Genomic DNA, 22,931 nt, shown 5'->3' with positions numbered 1-22,931 from the left:
ATTTCCAAATTCACATTTGCCAGTAGCTGCTAAAAACACATTGTATGAAGCAGATTGGACGCAAACTGAAACTGTGATAGGCCATCTTTTGATTTGCACCTAAGTCTCTGTGCTGTTCTTTATCTAATTGGAAACTGGCATGTGGTCAAAGCTTCATCTAGCTGCAAGAACCCAAAAAACACCTGAAGATACCCAACATTGCTTACATAAATTACCAAACACGCTGCTGTGGTATTTGAAAAGCCATAAATCTTGTCAATCAAATGAAGTTCTAAAGAGTTTACTGACTGTCACTTTGGCTCTTCATTGTGTCAAGGCAGAAACATTCCTTGGACACATTTAGAAAGGTTGCCTCACCAATCATCCAGTGTGTCACCAATTACTTTGTTCCCTTGCTCAATGATCTACTAATATTCTCTAGCCATAGTTGCAGTTAGAAAGCATTTTATCTGGAACTACCCACTGGAACAAGCAAAGTGGAAAGAGCCTGCTTTTGTAAATAGCACAGAAATAATCTGACTGCATTGTTTAAGCCTTAAATCTAGAGGATGAAGAATTCTGTAGGAATATTAATACATCAGATTACATAATTGATTTGTGAAAATATGCTTTAGTCACTTAAAAGTATAATTCTAGAAAGCTTTGTGTCCTCTGACCATATTCCAGTAATGTACCTCAGGATATGTTTAATTTCAAGATGCAATATAATATTTTTCCTTGACAAAATGAATAGAATATATGAAGTAGATAATAAAGAATTCAGAATTTTTAGAATATGGCCATTGTTCACCTACCTGGCTGTAAAATCTGTCTAATTGCTTTCTGCTTGTTTTCAACCCTGGAGTCTGATTACATTCAATAGCACAAATTCAACGTAAGTGGCACGCCACCTGCAAACAAAGCAACACAGAGATTTTTTCATGCACAGTTGATTCAAGTATCTGTACAATCTATAAGGGAAGGTCAGGGAAGGGTAGTTCTCTGGCTGATCAAGAAAAAGTCTTGTCAGAAGAAAAGGCTGTGGTCAGCTCTTCCCTCCCACACTGTGATTCCAGCATCTTCAGTTCTTCAGCCCTCTTCAGAACATCTTCAGAAGTGCCATGCCCTTGTTTGGTGTCTACAATGCCTCATGGCATAGAGGTGCCATTACTGTAATAAACTCTGGAGTATATTGCTATATTGTCTCATTTCCAGTATAACATTCTATGGTTTTACATGATTATAAAAGGGAACACTCAGTTCAAGCTTAGATCTAGCCTGAGACAGTTTGCTGGCGTACATAAAGAAATAATCACAAATTTGAACTACAATCTTCTAAGCATTATTGTATTTCAGCCTAAGTCTCGTAAAAAGTTACCCGCTCTCACTTCTTCCTCTTCCAAAGGGAAAGAAATTTCAGTATTGATAATGCAATATATAGACTAATAGTTTGCAATCAATTTCTGAATCGGTTGCCTTTGTCTGGTAGATACCTGAAACATTTAATGGTTTATAGTTTCTTGACTGCTCTATTCGGTTGTACCCACTGTTTCATGCATTGCTCATTCATAGCCTGCTGTTTGCAGAATATGGAAACTCAGAATCCACTGGTTTCCCTCCTCTTATTCCAAGAAAAGCAAAAATTGTCTCCTGTAGGTCAGTCCTCATTTGTAGGCCCTAGAAATGTACCCCCACTAGTAGAAGGAAATTTCCTAAGAAACTTGGGGTTTTTTTCACCCATATTTTGCAATTGTATTTATATACACAGTCTTATACCTACAAAGGATCATGAAATGCCTTTTCATTGAGGAGATAATATTTTATTTTTTCTTTCCATCATAAGAGTTTATATACCTCTTTTTCACCATTGTGTCTATAAATTTGGGTGGTCTTAAGCCTCCTACTGAACAGCATTTCAGCAGGTGTTAGCCCTGGTTTCCCGGGTTCGGCTCTTCCATTAAGTAGTGCCCAAAAGAGATCTGAATTTTTCAGAGAGATGCTTAAGAGGATAGAGAAAAATTTGAATCTGAACATGAATCTTCATCTTTCTGAAACATTAAAAGAGCTCAATACCATTTTCAGCTCCTTACTACACAGTGGATAAGCTGTGTCCAAACAAAAATGTACAGTATTTTGCAAAAGAACTACTTTCATATCTGTCATTCCCACATTTGATATACCAAGTTTAGCAAGTACAGATGACATGGGATAAGTTATTAGCAGTTGTATTTTCAAATAACATCATTTCTGGATATCAGATAATAATCCAAATCAACTACATTATTTTTTCTGCATATACAGATAAAGCTATGCCAATTTTGAGCTGTAATTTAAAGGTTTTTTTAATTACCATCACAGGCTCTATTAGTTTACCAATAGTGGGGTACGTATTTCATATCTTTATTCTTTTTGCATCTTCACTCATCTGAGGCAAACAGTGCAATTCTAATTTGTCTTGTGTACTTTTTCACATGTGAAGATTTTTAAGTATCAAGTTTAGCCACCTTTGTTTGAGATTTTAGGTACAACCTCTTTAGTACCTTTGAATAAAAATGACAATGAATAAGATATCCTGTTTCAGAGTTGTTTTAAAGACTAGGTATGCAGCACATAAGCCAGCTAAAATTACATCTTGTTTAAGGGCATCTGCACTAACATACTATAAGTTGTCTGAGGTGAATTAAGTATTTTCAATTACAACATCATACTCTGGTGTTTACTCTGTCCCAGTTTTATTCAAAGCTCCAGCCTGGGGTCTCTTCCAGATTTACATGTGTATTGTAAGGGATGCAACTGCAACTAAAAGAATAACGTCGGCAACTCAAGTCTGCTAACGCTCATTTTGCAATTGTTACTAATTGCTTATTGTCAATTTTTGCCATCAGTTGCTGCCAGTTTATATGAAAGCATGGGTTTTTTTGTATACAGAGACTAGATTTTCTAATGCTTGTCCTTTAGTTAAGGCTTTGCTGTCATATGCTAGAGGTTCCGTATGAATGCCTTGAGGCTTTGTCTTAAAGGTTTTGCATATGTTTGTTATGGTAAAATCTAAAAAATGAAGCCTTTCATTATCAACTGTAGGGATTTCTCAAATCCTTTCCTGGCATGCCATGGCCATTATACATTTTTAGTCACTAAAGCCTTTGGGTTAGTATCCCTAGTGGCCACATCAGATACAAATCTCCTAACAAAACGTATCATCCCCATGAACCTCTGTATGCTTTCTTTTTGCGTAGGTAGAAGGATATTGACAACTGACAGTATAATATTGGAAGCCATCTCTACCCTGTTTTCTTGAACTTGTTTAAGTGGATTGTTTCTTTACTTCTCAGTTTACTATCTACTGAGGGAACCGTGAGATCTCCTTAGAGCTTTTTGCAGTTTCTGGTTCTTCCCTTCCTTTCCCCATGAGAAAACCATCTATGTAAATCAATATTATAAATTTTTTTTTTTTACCTCTTTGTGAAATACAACAGGCATGTAGAGTAACCGAAAAAGCAGTCACGGTAAAAGCAATAATAGCTTCCAAATGGTGTGTTAAAATGTGCAGGTGTAAACTTTTTTTCTTTCCTGGAGAAATATGCTGGAACTCAGAAGAAGCATCTAATGTAGGAAAAATATCTTGCAGCCAAAAGTAATCTTTCTTCATGCATATGGGAAAGTATTGCTGATTTAAACATTTCACTTCTTAGAACGTAGGCAGAGTTCTATATTTCTTTTCCAAAATTTATAAAGTACTAATTTATATTGCAGCCTCTTCAAATGCCTCCATTTTACCTGGCGCATTTGAGAGATTCAGGGATATTCATAGGTATTGGTATAACAGAACAGTGAGGGTCTAACACTGTATTTTAACAACTTTTCAGTACCACCAGCTTCTCATTAAAAACATGATCCTCTATCATCTTGGGGCTTCTGTTCCTCTCCAGTATACTCTTTCACAAAGAAACCTTGTATCTGACCTGAAGTGACTATTCTTATTTCCCACAAGTATTATAGATGTTAGCTTTTCAATATTTTGTTTTAATCTTGCATTTGTAGATTACTAACCTCACTGCCTTATTTAAGTTTTACCTGCCTGCATTTAACAACACAAAGTTTTCTTTGCAAATCCTTCCAACAGCTTCAGGGATCATGTTATCTTGGGCACAAATCTATGAGTAATAAGGAATCTGAATTTAAAAGTCAAACAAAAAAGTCACAGCTACCCAGGATACTTTCTTTTTGCTGAGACCTTTCTTTTCCCTGTAAATGCCAAATTAACAAAAGCATCCGAGGGTGGGTACATGAGGGTCAGGAGGGTGTGTGTTGAGAGTGACATCAACTGAGACAATAAAAGGGCTTCTAAGTTACTTAGAAGCTCTATTTTAGAGTTACATTTAAGGGGTCCACTAAACCAATTCAGTAGTCTTTAAATATACTTGACATCAAGAGACAGTCATCTGTCGACATACCCAAACCAGAAATCTGTTTAAGATACTATCTGGTAAGTATACTCTGTTTTATTTCCAAGTTCTCTACAAGACTTATTTAGAAAATTTTATCATTGATTCTTTATTCATTTTTATATTACCTTCTTTTCAGACTATCTTAAAAATAAAGTGAATATTAGTAAGATCAAACTGTTTTATTACCTGAACCAAATTTGTGAAATGAAAAAATCTGAGACAGTGAGTTAGAAATATCTTGAAGTGAATTCAACTCCTGAATTTATAATATTGGGTTAGATGGACTGCTAGGACCATATTCATGGTATCATGTAAGATACCATGTAATAAATGCTTTTCTGACCTAGAGTAAAGCTCCAAAAAATATTGCAAAAATGGCATTGTGGAGTTTTATATTTCTTAAGTTTCGGCTACTCTGTACCAAATTTCTTAAGCTATGACAAAATGATGCCTTTTCTGGCTGCCAATACTGAAAATCCAAACTGTGGATATTTGGACTGTGTCATTTCTGCCTGCTGTAGCATCATCAGTAAGAAATATTTTCCAAATATATCCCAAGTGGCAGTTTTGCTGATGATGTACAATGCAGAGTGGAATTCCTGCTGGCAATGCAGGATTATCGCTGAAATAAATGAGGGGCTCAATTCTGATTTCTCTTATGTAATTAAATGGGGAATGACATAACTCAGTACAGTTATGCCTCTATGCAAAACTGCCAAGAAAAGTGTCAGCCTCTTCATTCTAAAGAATATGCAAAATAAATAGATAAAAGAACAAAACTTTTTACTTGCATAGCTATATGGAAGTATTTCAACATACTTGGAGCATATAAATAAGTGTTAAATAATGATAGTAATAACAGTATTATTGAAGAACGTGGTGCTTTTCACCCAAGTATCCTAGAGATGGGTACCTATATGATGATGATGCAGGGCAACTAAGGCTGACCAAAGTTCTTAGACTTGCCTACAAAGTAACAGTAGGTTTCTCACAAAATTAGTATTAGAATGACTTTCTTCATTTGCATTCCTTGCTCTAACCCATTTCACAGAAAAACAACTTTCAAAATCACTTCTCTGATGTCTTTCTTGAACTTTTTTTCTTTGAAATGAACAGAAATTACTTGAAATAAAGATTTATACATGTATTCATTTCTGTCTTTGTAGACAAAATGACTTCTATAACAAATCTGGCCAGGACTGCAATGATTTTATATGCCATATGCTTTTTTACAAACTCTGATGGAAGACCAATGATGTAAGTACACTATTATACACTTCCAAAGTTTGGAGGATGACTTTAACTGTTCTTGAGAGCATGGTTGGTTTGTCTGTATGTAAGTTTATGTGTATGTGAGTATTTCTGTCCCCGCTTTTGAATCCTTTGGCCAAGCTGGCCAAATTTTGTCCTCTAGATACGGCTGTAGAGATCTCGGATACTCTGAATTCTTACACATTTTTTGAAAACAGGCAGCTGATTAGAGGGAGAAAAATCATGTAAGTGTTCTTTTAGAAATATCACTGGGTAAGCTGCATGTCTCATTAGACGCTTGGGAGGGTCTACACAGGAGAGCATCCTTTTTACTGTGCAAGAATCTAGCTGGGACTCGCACTTAGACACTAACATCAATCAGCATTGAGACACAAATCCACATGAAATCATGCTTCCTTAGCTCTAGTGTTCACAGAAAACTACCGCTGAATAAATGCCATAGTTTTATTAATCAGTTACCTATCATCGTATAAGCTCTAAGCTCATATACAACAGCTAAAATAAATAATAGTCAAACAATATTGTCACAAAACTGGACTACTTCCCATTTTTGATGCCTTCTCACTAATATATCCATTACCAACAACAAATCACCATCCACCCTCCTTCTCTTCTCCAGATGTCATTCTATTCCTTACAAATTAGAAAGGTAGGTTCTACGGCTCTGTATTGCGATACCTCACAAAAGTTCCCAAACCTGGGGTTTTGGGTGAAGATCTAGAATTCAAGAAGGGTCACAGTAAGTCTCTTTCTTTGCTTTTCTTTCATGCAGGAAAAGATCAGTGAGTGAGATGCAATTAATGCATAATCTTGGAGAGCATCGACACACCGTGGAAAGACAGGACTGGCTTCAGATGAAACTGCAGGACGTGCACAGTGCCATCGAGGATGCTAGGACCCAGAGGCCTCGAAACAAGGATGATATTGTCCTGGGTGAGATAAGAAGTCGGAGGCTGCTCCCTGAGCATTTGCGGGCAGCAATGCAGAAGAAATCCATTGACCTGGACAAAGCTTACATGGATGTACTCTTTAAAACAAAGCCATAATGAAAAAAGCCAGAGCATTATGCCTGTCCAAGTAAGCACGTGTCTGTATATCATTGATCAAGTAGGGCATTTTATTATTATTTATTAAAACTGCAATAAAGATTAAAGGCTCCATTCAAGATTGTAGCCCCACTGAGTTAGACATTTCACAAACAAATAATAAAATGTATTTACAGTCCACCCATGGATCCAGCCCACTGCTAATTTCTGGGCTAATGTATCTTATAAATTTCCAGCATAAAAAGAAAAAGAAACCCAAAACAGTAAGAAAGTTGAAAAATCATTTAAGACCAGTTCTACTACTCTTACATGGACAGCATTTGTATGTATTCACTAGGCCTACTTGAACTGCTAACCAACAATGACTAAATGCAGTAGAACCTGTCTCCAGAATAGGGTATCATTTTGCCTAGGATTACATTTTGTTTAACTTTGTACTAATGAAAATATGTAAACTTAAATCCACATTTATTTTCAGAAGGTGGCCTAAAATCAGATGAACATTAATTACATAGCAAAAACTGCATGATAATAATGGAGGATTAAAGAGTGCAAACATTAAAAAGTTAAAGTAGGAAGGCAAAGCTTAAGATTAAAGTACAATGGGATAAAAATTGAAACAAACTCTGTAAGAAATAGAAGAATGAAATTTTGCACAATCCTGAAATGAAGGGAAGGTTTGATTACCTTCACCTCCTCCAAAAGATGATAATCTATAATTAACTGCAGAAACAGTGGGAGCAGAGATGGTAGCACATATCTAAACATGGCCCTATAGAACTGGGAAATGATTCTATACCAGACGATTACAACTGAAACAAAAATCTTGCAATATATATTTTTGTCCCTCATTTTCTCTGTAAACTATCTATCTCTGAATTTCTGTATGTTGTGTTAGGCCTAATGTAAGTATTTTTTGTTTGTGAGACCAGTGGCTCCCATAAATAAAATTACTCATTTTCATATGCAATTTTTTGTAGTTTGCCAAATCCCCAAAATCCCCAAAAATTTTTTGTAGTTTGCCAAATCCCCAAAATGAGAACCATTAACATGCAGAAATCAACCTGAGAGAGGAACCACTAGCTGCAATACATTCAAACTCTAAGCAGGACTCAAAAAGAATCGGATATAAATATGGATGGGAAAAAATCAATTATGATAACAATAATTTTAAAAAGTGGCAAATACAAAATTATTTTGAATGGTATGTGCTTAGGACCCTCAATCGTTTCTGACTGATAAGAATGTTTTCTCAGTAGGAATGACGGTGGTTTCCTCCAAATTTGCCATTGCCAGAGCTCAAACCTAGATGAATTGCTGCTCTAAGCCAAAGTGTCTGTATGTATGTTCCCATATTGCTTCTTATTTGTTTGTTTGATGTCTAGCACACCTTGGGGAACCTAGTAAAAATCTCATAAATCATTACAAATATAAATGCAATCTGGTGGAGGCTAGAAAGGTACTTGTAACTAGTGAACTGTAGTTCATAATCTTGGCTATACTTTTAGTAATGTATAGGCTCTGATGCTGCAAGCAGATGGTATGCCTGTGCGCATCACTGCGCCCCACACACAGGCAAGGGTTCCATGCCACTTGTCTATTTGTAGAATCGGGGCCTTAAAGTGCACTTTCTATTTATTCTTTTAACAGACATCTGTGCTAACTTAAAGAAATAAAATTGCATTTTTGTACCTATGTCTCACTTATGTATTACCAAATAAAGTGGACCAAAAGCTCTTGGACATTATTTCAAAGCATAATAACTGACTGACCTGTAACTATTCTGTTATAATTTAGCATTTGGGGCAAGATTATTAAGCCATTTTATTTTATTACAGCAATATAAATAGAAAAATAATGATGAAAGCAATTTTTATTTTTCGTTTTGTCCTTCCTGCACACACAATCATATTGATAGTTAAACAAAAGGTGTTTACCTAGCACAAACCTATTTATGTCCTCTTACAATAATGACAGATGTGCAGAAACTATAATCTTCAAGGGCCAAATTCACAAACCGTTTCATTTTGATCTAAACAAATAATTCTATTATCTAAACAACTTGTTCTTCCTAATCTTCAGCTCTCCAGTAGATGAAAGATGCTTACGTAACTATTTAAATTTTCTGTACACTTCAAGAAATACTTGTTGCTAACAAAGGGCTTCAGGGTCAGAGAGGATGCACCACTGAACATCATTTAGCTAGAAATACAGCCACAGACAAACTATGCTCAGCACTGTCTCATTTATGGCTAAAATAACATTTGCTTTGCCCACATATAGTATGACTCTTCAGAAGGACTAAAGACAGCACAGTGGCAGATGAATTAGTGCTAGGTAATGCCCATTAGAAAGAAGATGCAATTTGAATGAAATTACTTACTAACGGTAATTTTCTAGAAAACAGATTTGTTACGGCTTTTCAACTTAAACCTCTGATCAGTGTAGCAGGAGTCAAAAGAGCAAATTGTTCAGAGTGGGGCAGAGGATATTATCAAAAATATTTTAATACCATGATATATTGCAAAGATTCATCTTCACCTGGACTAACACATGCAATTTTGGTCATCTCTCTTTCACAGATTAAGGGGACTAGAAAGAGGCTGGTAAGAAATAATAGGGCCACTGAAACACTTATATATGATAATAAATGGTAACAACAGCAGTCAGAAAAGAAATAAAGAGGCATGATAAAGATATGATGAATGAACAGTATGAAGGAATAAATGGTATTGCCTACCTATCTTTCTAAGAGAACAAGGAAAAGACAGGCAAAGAATTGAGCTTGCACACGGCTGAATATGGAGCTTTTAGCTAGTATGAGCCAAAATCTCATCTTCAGTCAATGTCACTGGAGGAGACAGTGGCATGACTCCTGGCTAGGCTCGAGTTTTTCTCCCACGCATGCACTGGAATGTGCCTTAAGTCTACACCAGGTTGTGTACTTGCATGTAAACAATGTAAATACTAAGTAAGCCTGCACTTCACAACAGACTCAGACACGCATGTGACCGCCAGAGGAGATTTCCTATGTCCCCTGTTATAGTGAGATAGTTAGAAAAGTATTAGGTCCGCATCCCTTCACATCCACAGGATCCGCCTTCCAAAGATGGGGTATCTCTAGAAGGCCTCTTTCCTCCCTGAAGAATGTAGTTTCTATGCACATCCTTCATTTCAAGGCAGAAAACCTTGCTTTATGATCCGACAAGGGCTTTGTACACACCTGTTTTTTATCAAATTCTCAGTAAAAAGAAACATAATTGTGTCTCTCACTCATGACTCATTGAAACAAGAAGCACTAATATCAATATCCATCCTCAGGGGAAGTAAAACAGTAGCATGTGAAAAAAAAAAACAACAACTCATGAAAAACTGAGAAAGCCAAAATCAAAAGAACTCTAATAAAAACTAGATAAATTGTGAGATATGTAGGTAAAACTACTGCTGGTGATTTAACTGCTAGTGATTTGGCTTTCTTAGCTGCTTCTAACTTTGGCTGCTGTAAATACTGCTGTTTAATATTGCTCAGCTGACTGTGAAACAGCACATAACATCTGACTCCTCGCCTAGTTAGCGCATTGTAACAGCTTTTGTGCGGGCTGCTTGGCCATCATTGTTCTGCTGGTGGATTTCTAGAACTGTGTCGTTTATCTCTGTGGTTATTGTTAAAGGATGGAAAAGAGAATTTGTTTAACAGATTCACATTTTGCTGTATATTGTAGCAAAGCTTGTGTCTTTTATGGGGCATTTCAGTATAGCAAAGACACAAATCCTTGCTCTCTTGCCTCCTCTTTCCCTCCTCTCCCCAGTGAGCATAAGGTGTACAACTTGTCTATCTAATATTCCCTGCCTGAAGCAGTCAGATCTGCTAATGCATCAGTCAAGTCCAGAGGTGTACACTCACTGAATCTTTAGATTAATACTTAGGTGTCCCTGAAAGAGAAGATAAATAAGCACATGAAAGGCATTGGCTGTAGAGTTCCAGTCTCTGGAATCTGATAGCAAATTTGTCAACTTCTTCCACCAGAGGTTAAATCAGAACCCCTACTCATCAGTAGGATATAGATTCATGTTCCCTCTTACCTGCATGTTTTCCCTGGGAGGTCTGGTCCAACAGTGGCTTAGAATAGCATTTGATGAGACTCTGGCAAGACCCCATACAGAGTGGTTGATCTTCACAGTGGGGCTGTCCCAAAATATCCACTGTGCAACCAGACTGGCTTCCCACAGTGCACAAAGGAGAACAGATAAACATTCAAAAGTCTGGGCAGAGATTTGCTCCCTCTCTTCCTCCTCCCAAACTCTCCACTAATTCCAATTTGCTTCGATATACTGATTGTCTAGAGTTTTACAGTCCTTTCACTTGATATGGAAGTCAAGCTCTCCCTGCATTTAATAATGCTATAGAGAACATCTTAGAAAAGAGACAAATGTTATCTTTAGATCTGAATACAGTTGTGGCTTGGTATCATTTTATTCTCCCCCCTGAGGAGTGCAAAGGGCTTAAGTGTCATCTTAGCAACTCTGACACTTCAGTACACTGCAGTTGCCAACAATGTGGGACATGATAGTTCTGCTGGGGTATTATGGAATGAAAGCCACATCCACTAATTATATTCCTAAACTGCAGATTACGCAGACTCTATATAACCAATAGGGTTGTACAAACCTAAAAATTATAGTTCTAATTTAAATCAGAAATCAGTTTTAGGATGAAGGTTGAGATAGCAGAGACATCAGCTCATCTAGCTAAACTGATTATATCCTTCTTTGGCTTCTATTTCTTCTGTGCCAGGGCGGGACAGATGGATGACGGTGCCAGAGTACCACGGGGCTAGACTAGAGGCCTGGCTGCTGGGTACGTGCTGCCATGTAAAACCGGTAACGGTTGTTCCTCAGAACACCTGTGTGTAAACACCGACAGGGCTCCAGCGGAAAGGCAGCTGCCCAGTCATCATCCCCTCAGTGTAGCTCCGCAGGGGAAAGTTTGGCTCATCTGCCTCATCTTGCCCAATTACCTTTCCGCGGCGGCAGGCGGCAGCCGACGAGCAGCTCTCCCCGCCGGCGGGCGGCGCTCGCTCGCCAGCACCGCCTCTCAGGCCCTCAGACCGGCAGCCCCCACCCTCGGCGGAGGCTCCGCCTCTTCGGCCGCACACTCCGCGGCGGCGCCCGGCGGGATCGCCACCCGGCCCCCGCCCGCTGCCCGCGGCGCGGCGGGGCCCCCCGGAGCGGGCGCGGCCCTCAGGCGGCCCCGGGCTCGGCCCGCCGCCGGCCGCCGCCACCGCCTCCTCACCGCGCCCGCCCCTAGCAACGGCGTCGCCTCGCGCCCCGCCTCGCCCCGCCCCCTGCTCCGCAAGTCTCGTGAGAGCTCGCCGCCGCCACCTCCTCCTCCTCTGCGCGTCGGGCGGCTCTCGCGAGAGGTGGCGGCGGCGGCGGTTGCCGGGCCTGGGCGCAGCGGCCGGTGGCGGCGGAAGGCGGTGGCTCGGCCGCGGCGCCGCGCGGGTGAGTGGCGGGCGGAGGCGGCGCGGACGCGACGCGGAGGGGCGACGGAAGGCCCGGGCCGCTCGGGCTGTGCGGAACGCCGCTCCGCGGAGGCCGTGTGCCGCGGCTGCCGGGCCGCTTCCTCGCGCGTAGGGCCGTCGCCGCTGCGGCGGAGCCGGCGGAGGGTGGGGGCGGCGGCGTGCCCCTCCGGCCCGGCTCTTGGCCGCGGCTCCCGGGCTGTCCCCCCTCAGGGCTTGCGGGAGGCCGGCCCGTCCGTGGCTCCGCCGCGCTGCCGGCCCGGGCGAGCGGCAGCCGCCCCTGCCCCTGTGAGGGAGCGGAGCCGTGCCGCAGTCGTCGCAGGCGCTCCGGGGTCCTTCAGCCGCTGTCGTGAGGCGTGACATCTCCCCGGGGCCTCGCTTCGGGCTCCCCTGTCGCCTGGGACAGGTCGTGTGCTGAAGCTTTTACGCGTTAAAAGCATCGTAGAAAGGGTGCCTTCGCCAGGTCACTGCGCCTTGACAGCTCTGTTGCGTGTGGTGTCATGAGTAGGCTGAATACTGCTTAAATTACTGGTTTTAATCGCATGATGTTTATTGGTAAAACCTGCAGTTGCTGTAAGGGCTGTACAGAAACAGTATTGTTGCTTAGGACTGCCTGACAGCTACCCTATCATTCCTGAGCATACTTACTTTGCATAACTCCTGAGCATTGATTTACATACTCAAATGATTTCATAATAAGTTCAATATCTTTATAAAACTTCTTTCCACATAACCATATTTTATTTGCAGAAAATATCAGTTACTTGTATGATAAATCTGTTGTAGTACAATTACATGTTGCAGTTGCCTATGATTGCTTTTTTTTTTCTTTAAATTTACTTTTCTTTCTAGCTATTGCTTCTACATCTTTTTCCTTTTTATCTCTGATCCCATCAAACATGTCACTTCAGAATGCTTTTCTTTCAGAATTTGGACCCAACTCCATCATAGGCCTTTTCCAGGTTTGTTTCTGTCATTTGTCTGGCTTCTTTGTCCAAAGTAGTGGTTGAGCATTGTATCTCTTTGTTCTTTATTGTTGGCTGCCTTTTACAAATTTGGGTACATGCTTGAAACCTGGCTTCTTGGTAGCCTTTTGGCTGTCATCTTCTGTTCTCCTTATTTTTGTTTGCCTATTTTCTTCGTGAATCATCTTCAGTGATTCATTTAAAGAGTACTTATCTCTGTTGTTGCTTCAGCTTTGGTGATCCTTTCACTGGAAGACCCTCTTTTTCTCTCTTCAATTTGCTATTGAATTAGATCATCCAGAAATACAATTCAAATTATCAACTTCACACTATTCACAGTTCCTAACCTGATAGTTCACACTTGTTTTCTTTTATATGAACTGAAAATCTGTCTCTGCATCATCTTGTGTAGGTTACCTTGAATTCATATATCTTGAACTATACAGTACAGTCAAGAGGAACTGGCTGATTTTTTTTTTCTTTTTTTTAACCATTTCTCTGTAGTTAAGGAAAACTATTGCACTGTATTTGTTTTGCAGGTCTGTCAGTGTGGATTTGTCTTTGACTAGGTCTCTTTCTTGCAAAACATCACAGAGTTGTTTGGTGGTTGTTGTTTTTTTTTTTTCTATTAAGACACACAAATCTCCCACTAAAAGCCTTTGCATAAAACTTCTTGATTTGTCCCATTTCTGCCTCAGAAACTCATCATAGTCTATTACATCCTGCCTGTGGTCATCATTGCCATCTACTGATGATGCTGTTTGAGGCTGTTCTCATGACTTTTTTCAGCACAGGTTTGTATTTGTGCTTTTGCCCAGAGTGTTAATGCCAAGGAAACTGGGGGTTAAGAAAGACAAGTTAAAGCAGTTCTCGTATTGCACATTAAATTCCTTCTTGAAGCCCAGTTTTCCTTCTAGGTGCCATTGCATTTGAAAATGGTAAACAGCTGACGTGTGGATGACACTGCTTATTAAATTAGTCACAAATGTGATCACCGTTGGTTTTTCTGTCACTTTGTTAGAAACCGTATGCTTTTGTAGATTGTACGCTTGAGGCTGGGGCTCTTTTGTCCTGTATGCATATGCAAAAATGAAAATCTCATTATGTGCTAATTTCTTTCAGCACAGCTTTCCTTTAGCAGTGTTGCTTAAATCTTGGCCCAGTGCTGTTGCTTATCAATAAAAGTATGTATCTCTTTAAAATATGTATAAAATCAAAAGCTAATTTAGAATTCATGTAAAATATGAAAATTTATTTGGGATTTTCTTGCTCATTGAGATGTATTGTTACTGCTGGGTACAGCCCAGCATTGTTACTACTGGGTACAACCTTGCTTGCTTCTTCGAGAAATCTACCTGATACTCTGTTTCATGTTATTCATCTTGTCACTGATGCTGAGTGTCATGAAGCCCTGTGTCTGTCTGCTTTCTGTTTTGTATTGGTGGGCCACAGGGGCTGGGGCTAGTAGTAGCAGCAAGAAGTTAAGTTCCGCTCCTTTTTCCTGCGGCAATACCCACGATTCTGCTTTTGTGTGGGAGAAGTTGCTCAATCCACTGAGCTTTTTACAGGTAGACCTAGGCTGAGTTTACCCAATGAATCCTAATACAGAGGGGGAGTTGGGTATCATCTGCCTCTTGCTTTTAGGTTTTCTGATACGAGACAGGTGTTTTATCATCATGTTCCTTTTAGGAATTACAAAGTTAAAGCTTGCAAGATAGTCATTGGATATCTGTTGCTCATGGTGCTATAGAAATAGGAATACCATCAGCTTCACGTGACTGCTCGATTTTTTTTTTTTTTTTTCTTCTTACTTACTAAGAGACACTTCAATCCTGACCTTCTATGTTAACATTGAGACTCTGTTGCGAAGGGTGTTTCTTTGCTGTGCTTTAATCGGTGTCAGTTGATAATATTTCAATGATGATAATTTATAAAGCTACTTTACGTGGCTGAATTGTGGCTGATGTCTGCACTAGTTTGCAAGAAACTCGCTTGGCAGGTATGGATTTCCATGATATATGGTGTTTGCTTTATGAGCATGTATACTTTGAACTGTATTTCTTAATTAGGATGTAATGTCACTGTGCTTGCATTCTCAGTAAATCTTACTTGTAAGTTAGTTTTTGTTGTTGCTGCTTTGTGCTTTGATGACTAGAGGCAGTGAACAGCAGACTGTCAGCCCTTACAGAAAGTCTAAATAATCTGAGTCTTGGAGTTTCTCTGTCACAACCAATGAAGGTTTTGTCCTAGCTGGTTACTTGTCTATTGGATCTTTCCGATTATCCTGGTTCACCTTTACAGTGTATTTCATTGCGGGAGCAGGTTAGAGCAGATGAGCTTCTGAAGCATGTCCTACTTTAGGAAATGCTTCTGACCAAGGCTTAAAGCTGAGCAGCTGCCTGCAGTGTTACGTGTTAGTTATCTGAATGTTGTCATCTGTACTGACAGCTGGAGCAATCAGTTCTTTGTTCCACCTGATGAGCTGGTGTCCGGAAGATGACATCTTGGGCCTCTGCCTCAAAACTTAAGGCTATGTTAATGATCTTTTTTTGTAAGACTCCAGAGCTTTGCAGCCTTACAAGTATTCTCAATAAATACAGTGTGGCTGGCTGGCTTGAAACATATTGATAATGGTTGAGGCTAGCTTTAGTTCCTTCCTGAAAGATTTCCAAAGAGCATTTTTTCCCCCCACCTGCAGTACCTTGAAGAGTGCAAGTCCTGCATCTCATAAAAGTATTTGTCCACTTCTGTCCAGCGTTTGATGTTGTCTAAATCTTGCTTAATCTGCTGTGCATCTTTTGTGCCTTGTATTTTGTCACGGCACAGAACTGAATATGCTTTAAGTATTATTTAACATAATCTGTTCTACAGCTCTCATAAGTTAGTATATGATACATCCTTTATGAGTTCTTCAAGTAGTGGTGTAAACATGTTAATTACTGTATTTTGCAATGCCTGGGGTGGCTCTACCACATGGACTATTAGCTTCCCAAACCCACCGGGTGTCTGTCTTTACAATTCACTTGTATTTCAGTAGCCTACAACTTTCATAAATTAGTGATGATTCTGGTTTCAAGTTGATGTTAGCAAATCTGAGGTGTTCTAGCTGTCTGTGTTGAAAGCTTAGAAAATGAAAGTCTGCTTCCTGATTCCCTGTGTTACACGATTATTCCCTGTGCTAATTCTCTGGAGCGTTAACTATCTGCAGAGGGGTAAGAAATCATTGTTTACACCTGGAGAATTGCTTGTTAGCTAGTTAGAATGGCAATCGGTTTGGCCACTATGACAATGTTTTGTGATCTACAAAGGATATTTGGATTTGATTTTTTTCTTTATTTTGTGTGCTCCCAGTGTTTTTTCGCCTTTACCAACATTTCAGATGCAGTTTCTTGATTTCATGAGAGACATTGAATAATATTTAGGGCCACGTACTCTTGCACTTCTTTTGTTTTATGCGCAAGGCCAGAATGTTCCGCAAAGAACGCTTGCTTTATTGCCCACAATGTGAATCCATGCAAAAAAAAAAATAAATCATTTGAACCACAGTTGAAACATAATCTTTTCTACTGCAGAAAAAAGCGGATTTGCAGAAGTCTTTAAAAATTAATCAGGAGGACTAGTTAGTTACTTTACAGAATTTATACAGCATTTGCTAAATGAAAATTTCTATTTTCAATAGAGTAAAGTGTCAAAAATATTCCTTATTTATGGTCTTACATGTTTGTTAAAACCTGAAATAAAATTGATACATTTGTTTATAATCCACACAAAAGTGCTATCAACAATGGTCAAGAAGAAAAAAAAAATTGGCTGTGTTACAGCAAATTGTTTCTTAGAGAAGTCTTACTTGTTAAGATCCTGCTGAGTGGAGGATGGAGGGAAGACTTGTTGTTTCTTCACAAGTTCATAGTGTGACATGCTTGGAACTATATTAGAAGTTTCACAAGTTGAGGCTTTGGACACTTTGAGATTGTTTATCTTTTCATAACGGTGCTGTAGTTGTGAGCTGTGTGCTTGTCTGGTACTTCATCAGTGACACTGCATATGGGGTTCCTCATATGCTTTAAGCTGGGAAAAGGGAATGCTGTTGTTCATGAGGAGCAGTCCCATTTGTTTCTGTCCTTCTGTGTCATCTATTGTTTGTAATGGCTTAAGCATGTAGCTGCATAGCAAAGCAGATTGAGGAACTGATCCTACTTAAAACAATCTTTTTCTTTGAAGTGTACGTGAACCTATACCCTCCCGTTGAACCTGTCACTTAGATTAAATGAAAGATGGGGAGAAGGCAGAAAGTGTGAGACAATTTAAGAAAGTGACTTTGAATTGTCCTTTCAGCTGCAGTTCTCATGAAAACAGCTGCTTTTATATGCCTTTCCAGTGCGAAAGCTAAATTCAAATACTGACGTCTTACTTTGATGAAATGAACACAAACTAGCTGCTGGATGACAGCCTGTGTCTGATAAGGCACCTGCTTTGGTCAATATCATAGAGGGTGAGGTGTTCATAAGAATTTCAGATGGTTTTAAAGGGAAGAGAGAATTTGTGGAAACAAACAAAAGCTTGAAAAGAAACGTGTGGTGCTAAATGAGCCTGTCACTGTGGTGCTTCAGCAAGTACGGGAGTCGAAGCAGGAGCCTGCGGTAATCAGTAGCTGGGAGTGATTGCAGAACGGGAGCTGTCGTGCTCCGCTGGGAGATTGCCAGTCTCCGCTTTTTGTTCTAAACCGTGTGGTTGCCACGAGTCGTAAGGCTCACTGTGTATCTTGCTCGAGTGACTCAATCTAATGAACACAATTTGTTTCAATTCAGGATAAAAGGTGTCTTTATATTTGTATTGCTTGTGTATGAAAATGGTACGTCATATTGCACCTAAATTCTGAATGATTGCTCCTGAAGTACCTCGCGACTGGATTTATAAAGCAGCCTTCCTTCCCCTTGTCTCCTTAATAATACTTTTTCTGTTCAGAAATAGGTTGTAGGTTTCTCCTTATTAAGTGTCTAAACACACCTGATAAATGTGTGTAAATCCTATAACCTTCTGTGTTTGTGTAGTATTATCACACATTGACTGTGCTTTCATAACCTGAATTTCCAGGTAATACACAATGAAAAGCTTAACGGGGCTTTTTGCCTTTTTTTTTTTTTTTTTTTTTTTTTTTTTTTTGCATGAGAAAGTTGAGTGTTTCCTGTAATTTTAAATAAAATGTTTTTTCCTTTCTTGAGTCTATATGGACACCTGACCATATGAGTCTTCCAATCAAAGCGTGTTTAATTATAGGAACCATAACAGGAAAAAAACCCAACCCTGTGGTGGAGATTGTATAACTGGTATAAAATCTGTTTTCTTTGTTAGAACTGAACATGAAAGAAAAATTCATAGGCAACTAACATTTTTAAGAAGCTTGTTCTCTACCAGTCCCCTGTAATAAAAATTATTTGGTCTAAATTTAGCTAAGAGAATATAAATTTGTCAGAAGAGCTTTTCTATTTTCCATGACTAGAGGGACTTTTTATTTGAGAAGCTACCTCGTTTTAAAGAAGTCTCAATTCCTTTGGGACTCAGTTCCAAAAAGGATAAGTTTCATTGAATATAATAGAAATATAATAAAGGGGGGGGGGGAGAGATACGATGTTTCTAAAATATTTGGCTTAAAATTTTAGAGAAACATAGTAGGCTTATCTTTCCATTACTTAGTAGGCTTATCTATCTGTAATTTGATTTTTTTTTTTTTCCAGATGCTGTACAATCATCAGCTCTTCACTTGTGGCTACTTTTTTGTTTTTGTAACCAGGTCATTCTGAACTATACAACTCTCTTGACACGAGTGTCACTTATAGGTATGACTTGAATACCAGTCATTTAAGATTGGCTATCTTTATTTACAGTCACAAGGTTGTTTTATCTACGAGTGAATTGTAGTGGGAGCTGAACATAATATTGGATCCCAGTCGAGGAAGGGTAGGCTTATAATGTCTATTTTTCTATTAAATTTTGGTGACTTTTCTGCAAAAGTCAGTGAAACTGGGCTACACCGAGTGTTTCTAAGGATTGCTGTTGATTCCATTTTGGAATAAGGACTCAGATATAACTGTTTGTTACTCTTAATTCTGTTTTCCTCTTGGGCAGCCATTCAAATTGTAAAACTGTTGGTCTCTCTTTTGTAGTTGGGGTCTTTCTTTGAATTAACTTTATACAATTGAAAGAAAATTATGATCTGTTTGCTTTGTGTTTTATAACCAGTGACTTTCCTGTTTGGACATATTGAAATTAACTGTGGCAAAATTGAAGTTGTCTGCCAACATTTATAGAACCATATTTCTTATAACAAAATAATCTTTTTAGTGCAGGTGTCAGCAAAATGTATAGAATATTACTGTCATGCAATTTAGAAGTTGTGCTTCAGTATATCCTATTTTCTGTAATCTTTATTTAAAAAACCAAAACCTAACAACACTAAATTCTGCATGTCTAATTTTTTCTCTGTGTGGCATTATTTAAAGGTAAACACTGCTCTCTTAATGTAGGTTGTGAGTGCTGCATGTGTGCTTTTCAGAGCAGTAGTGTGAGGAAGCTGGCAGTGGAATGGCAGGACGGCCTCATCCTTATGACAGTAACTCCAGTGATCCAGAGAATTGGGATCGGAAATTGCATAATAGACCTCGTAAACTTTGTAAACATTCAAGGTAGGTGCTACATACCATCTATTGCATCTCAAAAGCTATGATAAAAGTCCATTCTAAAGGCTACTGTATCTGGTTGTGGCAAGTCCTGTCATAATTTTTGTAGTTCTTCTAAAAGGAACGTTTCTTAATTCTTTTAAAAGATATTTTCTAACCTGATTTGTCAGCTCCCTAATCTGTGCTTAGATTTGTTTTGCCGTGAGTGGGATTTTAGTCTTTTTTTAAAAACTAAATGCCTTGTGTGCATATCAAGACACCAGTTGAGTGACTGAATATATGAAATTTTTTGGGGGGTGCTTACTAGGAGTTCCTTCCTGTTCATCACTTTTTAGTAGTTAGTACTCTCTGTGAAGTAGCATACTTAAAATATGTGCAACTTGTTCACAGTGGTAACTAATAGTTGCTTGCATGCAAGTATCACGCTCTGTAGCACTTTCTCTGTAAAGCTGTGTGTCAGATCTTGCTTTTGCCTGCATGCCTCACTGTAAGAATATTTTTTTTAAATGCTTCTTGATCTGAAGAAGTTATGAAGTTAATTAGTGTTTTTCCAGCATATAGTGTTCAAAAATGAACTAAGCAAAGCAATTAGTCACCTAGCAAATGTATGTGAAGAAGCACGTTGCTGGAAATACATACAAGCATCCAAATAAGTGTGTATCTTCCAAGTACTTTGCCCTTTTAGAAGTGCTAAATATAACTAAAACATCTCTGTTAGCTAGCTAAAATTGTTAGTGATTTAAGCTTTCCCACTTGCAAGCTGGTAGGAAAAGAGCTAAGGAGCACATTCAATAACAGCAACTTAATTCACATTTTTATTGCATAGATTCAGATAAACTGGACTGAAGTGTTGCCCAAAGTATTCTATGGGCAATTAATATTGTGGGTTATTTTCCTGTCATTAAATCTTGGATAATTGTGAAACATCTAAGAGGGCAGGAAAAAAGAATGCACCAATAATTAAAAGGCTCACAGCGAGACCCATGTAATTATAGGCCTGTCTGTGATGTGAGTAATGGAGCGGGTTAACGCAAAACCAAAGAGGGTGGCTGCTGCTGCTGGTCAGTATAGGCTTATGGAATATAGCTTTGTACAGTTGATGGTTTTATGGAGCTGATCATGTCTGGTAAGTGGTTGATCTGTGCTTCTTATTTGGGATCCAAATGTGGCGCATTATCAGCAAATGAACGATTTGTAGATATAATAGGGCATTGTATGCGAGGTGAGGACTGTTCACTGTCAGGTCTCGGAGTGTGATTGTAAATGGGTGATTCATTGCTGAGTCCAGTTCATGTCGTTCATCTCTGATCCCGGGCTACCTCCCATGACTGGTGATCTTGAATAAAACCTAAAACTGATATTGATGCAGGCGACCTACGATGGGGAGTGTTAAATAATGAAAAGGACTCATTAATAGCGTGTGATCTGAGTGGTTTGATAAACAGGGTGCAAATAACCATGCATTCTTCATATGACTAAATACAAAATTAAACATTTAGGAACAAAGAAGGTAGGCCATTTTTGTAGACTACATTAACTCGCGATCATTGGTATTATTGGCACTGTAAAGAACACTGTCTCAATGGGTAGTCAATTGAACATAAGCCTCCAGTAACATCATATGGTCAAAAGGGCTAATGCAGCTGTTGGATGTATAGTGGAGTTATTGGAAGTCTGGTATCAGCGGTTCAGGGAAGATTTTGATTAGAGGGGAAATATCTTTTGAGACAGGGAAAACTCAAAGGTTAAATAATGACGTTGTGATCAGTCTCTAAAGATCCTTGCAGAAACAGCATTGCGATGATGAGCTTTAGTCAGTAGGCAAACTTGTAATAAAGTGTAGTAGCTGGAAGCTGAAGCTCGGTAAATCCAGTCCAGAGAAACAGTACATGTGTCTTACCATGTGTGGTCTGTTGTGGATTATCTGTTTTGGGGAAATGTTTAAATAAAAAGCTGTGCAGCTTTCTGAAAATATTATTCAATGCAGATAGGAGTTAACTCAAGGAAGTCTATGGCCTATGCCTTTCACAAAGGCTGCTGTTGATCACTTTGTATGATCTGAATTCAAGGTTCACATATCAGAAGGTACGAAATCTATGCCTCAAATAATTGCAGCTAAGTTATACATATTTCTGGCAAAACACAATTTGTGTTTCCAATAAAATGCAAACAGCCAGTGTTTTATGGAAACTTTTAACGTGTATCGTGGGGATATAGTATTCAAGCTAACATCGGATTTCTCCCCACCCTCCACCCCCCTCAAATAATGTAGACCCATTTTGGAAAGCTTTGAGAATAAGAATCCGACTAATAGTTTGAGGTCATAATAGAATAAGGAATATATTAAGGAGAAATATTTTGTTACCTTGTTCCTTTGAGATACTTGATTACTTCAGAGAATCCAATTATTGGAAAATAGTGTACTTTATTGAAAAGCCTAAACAAAATAATTGGATTTCGGGTGGCTGAATATAGACATATTACTATCATTTCTGACTTAATTGACACTTTTTCTCCAGACAAGTGAAAATCTGTGTGGAGGATGCAGTGTGAGGGGAAAAATGCTTTTGGAGACATAAGTTTTAGTGGTATAAGTTGAACAAAACTGCTTTGTTGAAAGGTTTGGGTGCTGCAGTCTTATTTGTCTTGCACTTTCAAAATATGCCTTGTTATCATAAGGAAAAAAAAATACTTCATGTTTGAAAAGTGTAATGGTGAAATAAGAACTTAATAATAAATCTCAACAAGGGAGTAATATTTAAGATAGATGCTTAGCTGGTTACTTCTTGGTGCTTTGGAGTGTTTAATCCTCCAGCCTTAACATTCTTAAAATAGCTTAGATAATTTTCTAGACTCATAGAAAACATAATCTAGGACTGTGAGCCGTCCTTCTGTGTGTAAGGCTTATGTGGCAGCAAGGATAGCCATGGGACTCGGCTCCCTTCACTGTGCCGTCACTGTGCCTTGAGGCAAAGGACGTGTGGCAAAACTATCTAAGGGGGTATACGTATTAAAGAGTTACGCA

At 39.0% G+C, this 22,931-nt stretch overlaps 2 protein-coding genes across 7 annotated transcripts in view; both read left to right on the top strand.

The window, feature by feature from the left end:
- Positions 1-5,598: 5,598 nt before the first annotated feature.
- On the top strand, positions 5,599-6,745 carry PTH (parathyroid hormone; the record flags this gene model as incomplete). Its single annotated transcript, XM_082316926.1, has 2 exons — positions 5,599-5,684; positions 6,472-6,745. 2 exons carry the CDS (start codon positions 5,599-5,601, stop codon positions 6,743-6,745), a joined length of 360 nt encoding a protein of 119 aa, XP_082173052.1.
- A 5,424-nt stretch (positions 6,746-12,169) lies between these two features.
- BTBD10 (BTB domain containing 10) overlaps positions 12,170-22,931 on the top strand; it is a 30,744-nt gene continuing 19,982 nt past the window's right edge. For 2 of the 6 annotated variants that reach the window (XM_082317005.1, XM_082317001.1), the window contains exons 1-3: positions 12,170-12,247; positions 18,965-19,066; positions 19,754-19,912. In XM_082317005.1, the coding sequence (XP_082173131.1) occupies positions 19,812-19,912 (101 nt within the window). In that variant the 5' untranslated portion in view covers positions 12,170-12,247; positions 18,965-19,066; positions 19,754-19,811. Of the gene's footprint in view, positions 12,248-12,570; positions 12,769-18,964; positions 19,067-19,729; positions 19,913-22,931 lie in introns of those variants that run through there. The other 4 variants (XM_082317004.1, XM_082317003.1, XM_082317002.1 and 1 more) reach the window with 4 other exon arrangements.

The sequence above is a fragment of the Platalea leucorodia genome, assembly GCF_965183815.1.
Source record: "Platalea leucorodia genome assembly, chromosome: 7".
Classification (NCBI taxonomy): Eukaryota; Metazoa; Chordata; class Aves; order Pelecaniformes; family Threskiornithidae; genus Platalea; species Platalea leucorodia.
This window is presented reverse-complemented; position numbering and strand designations above follow the sequence as displayed.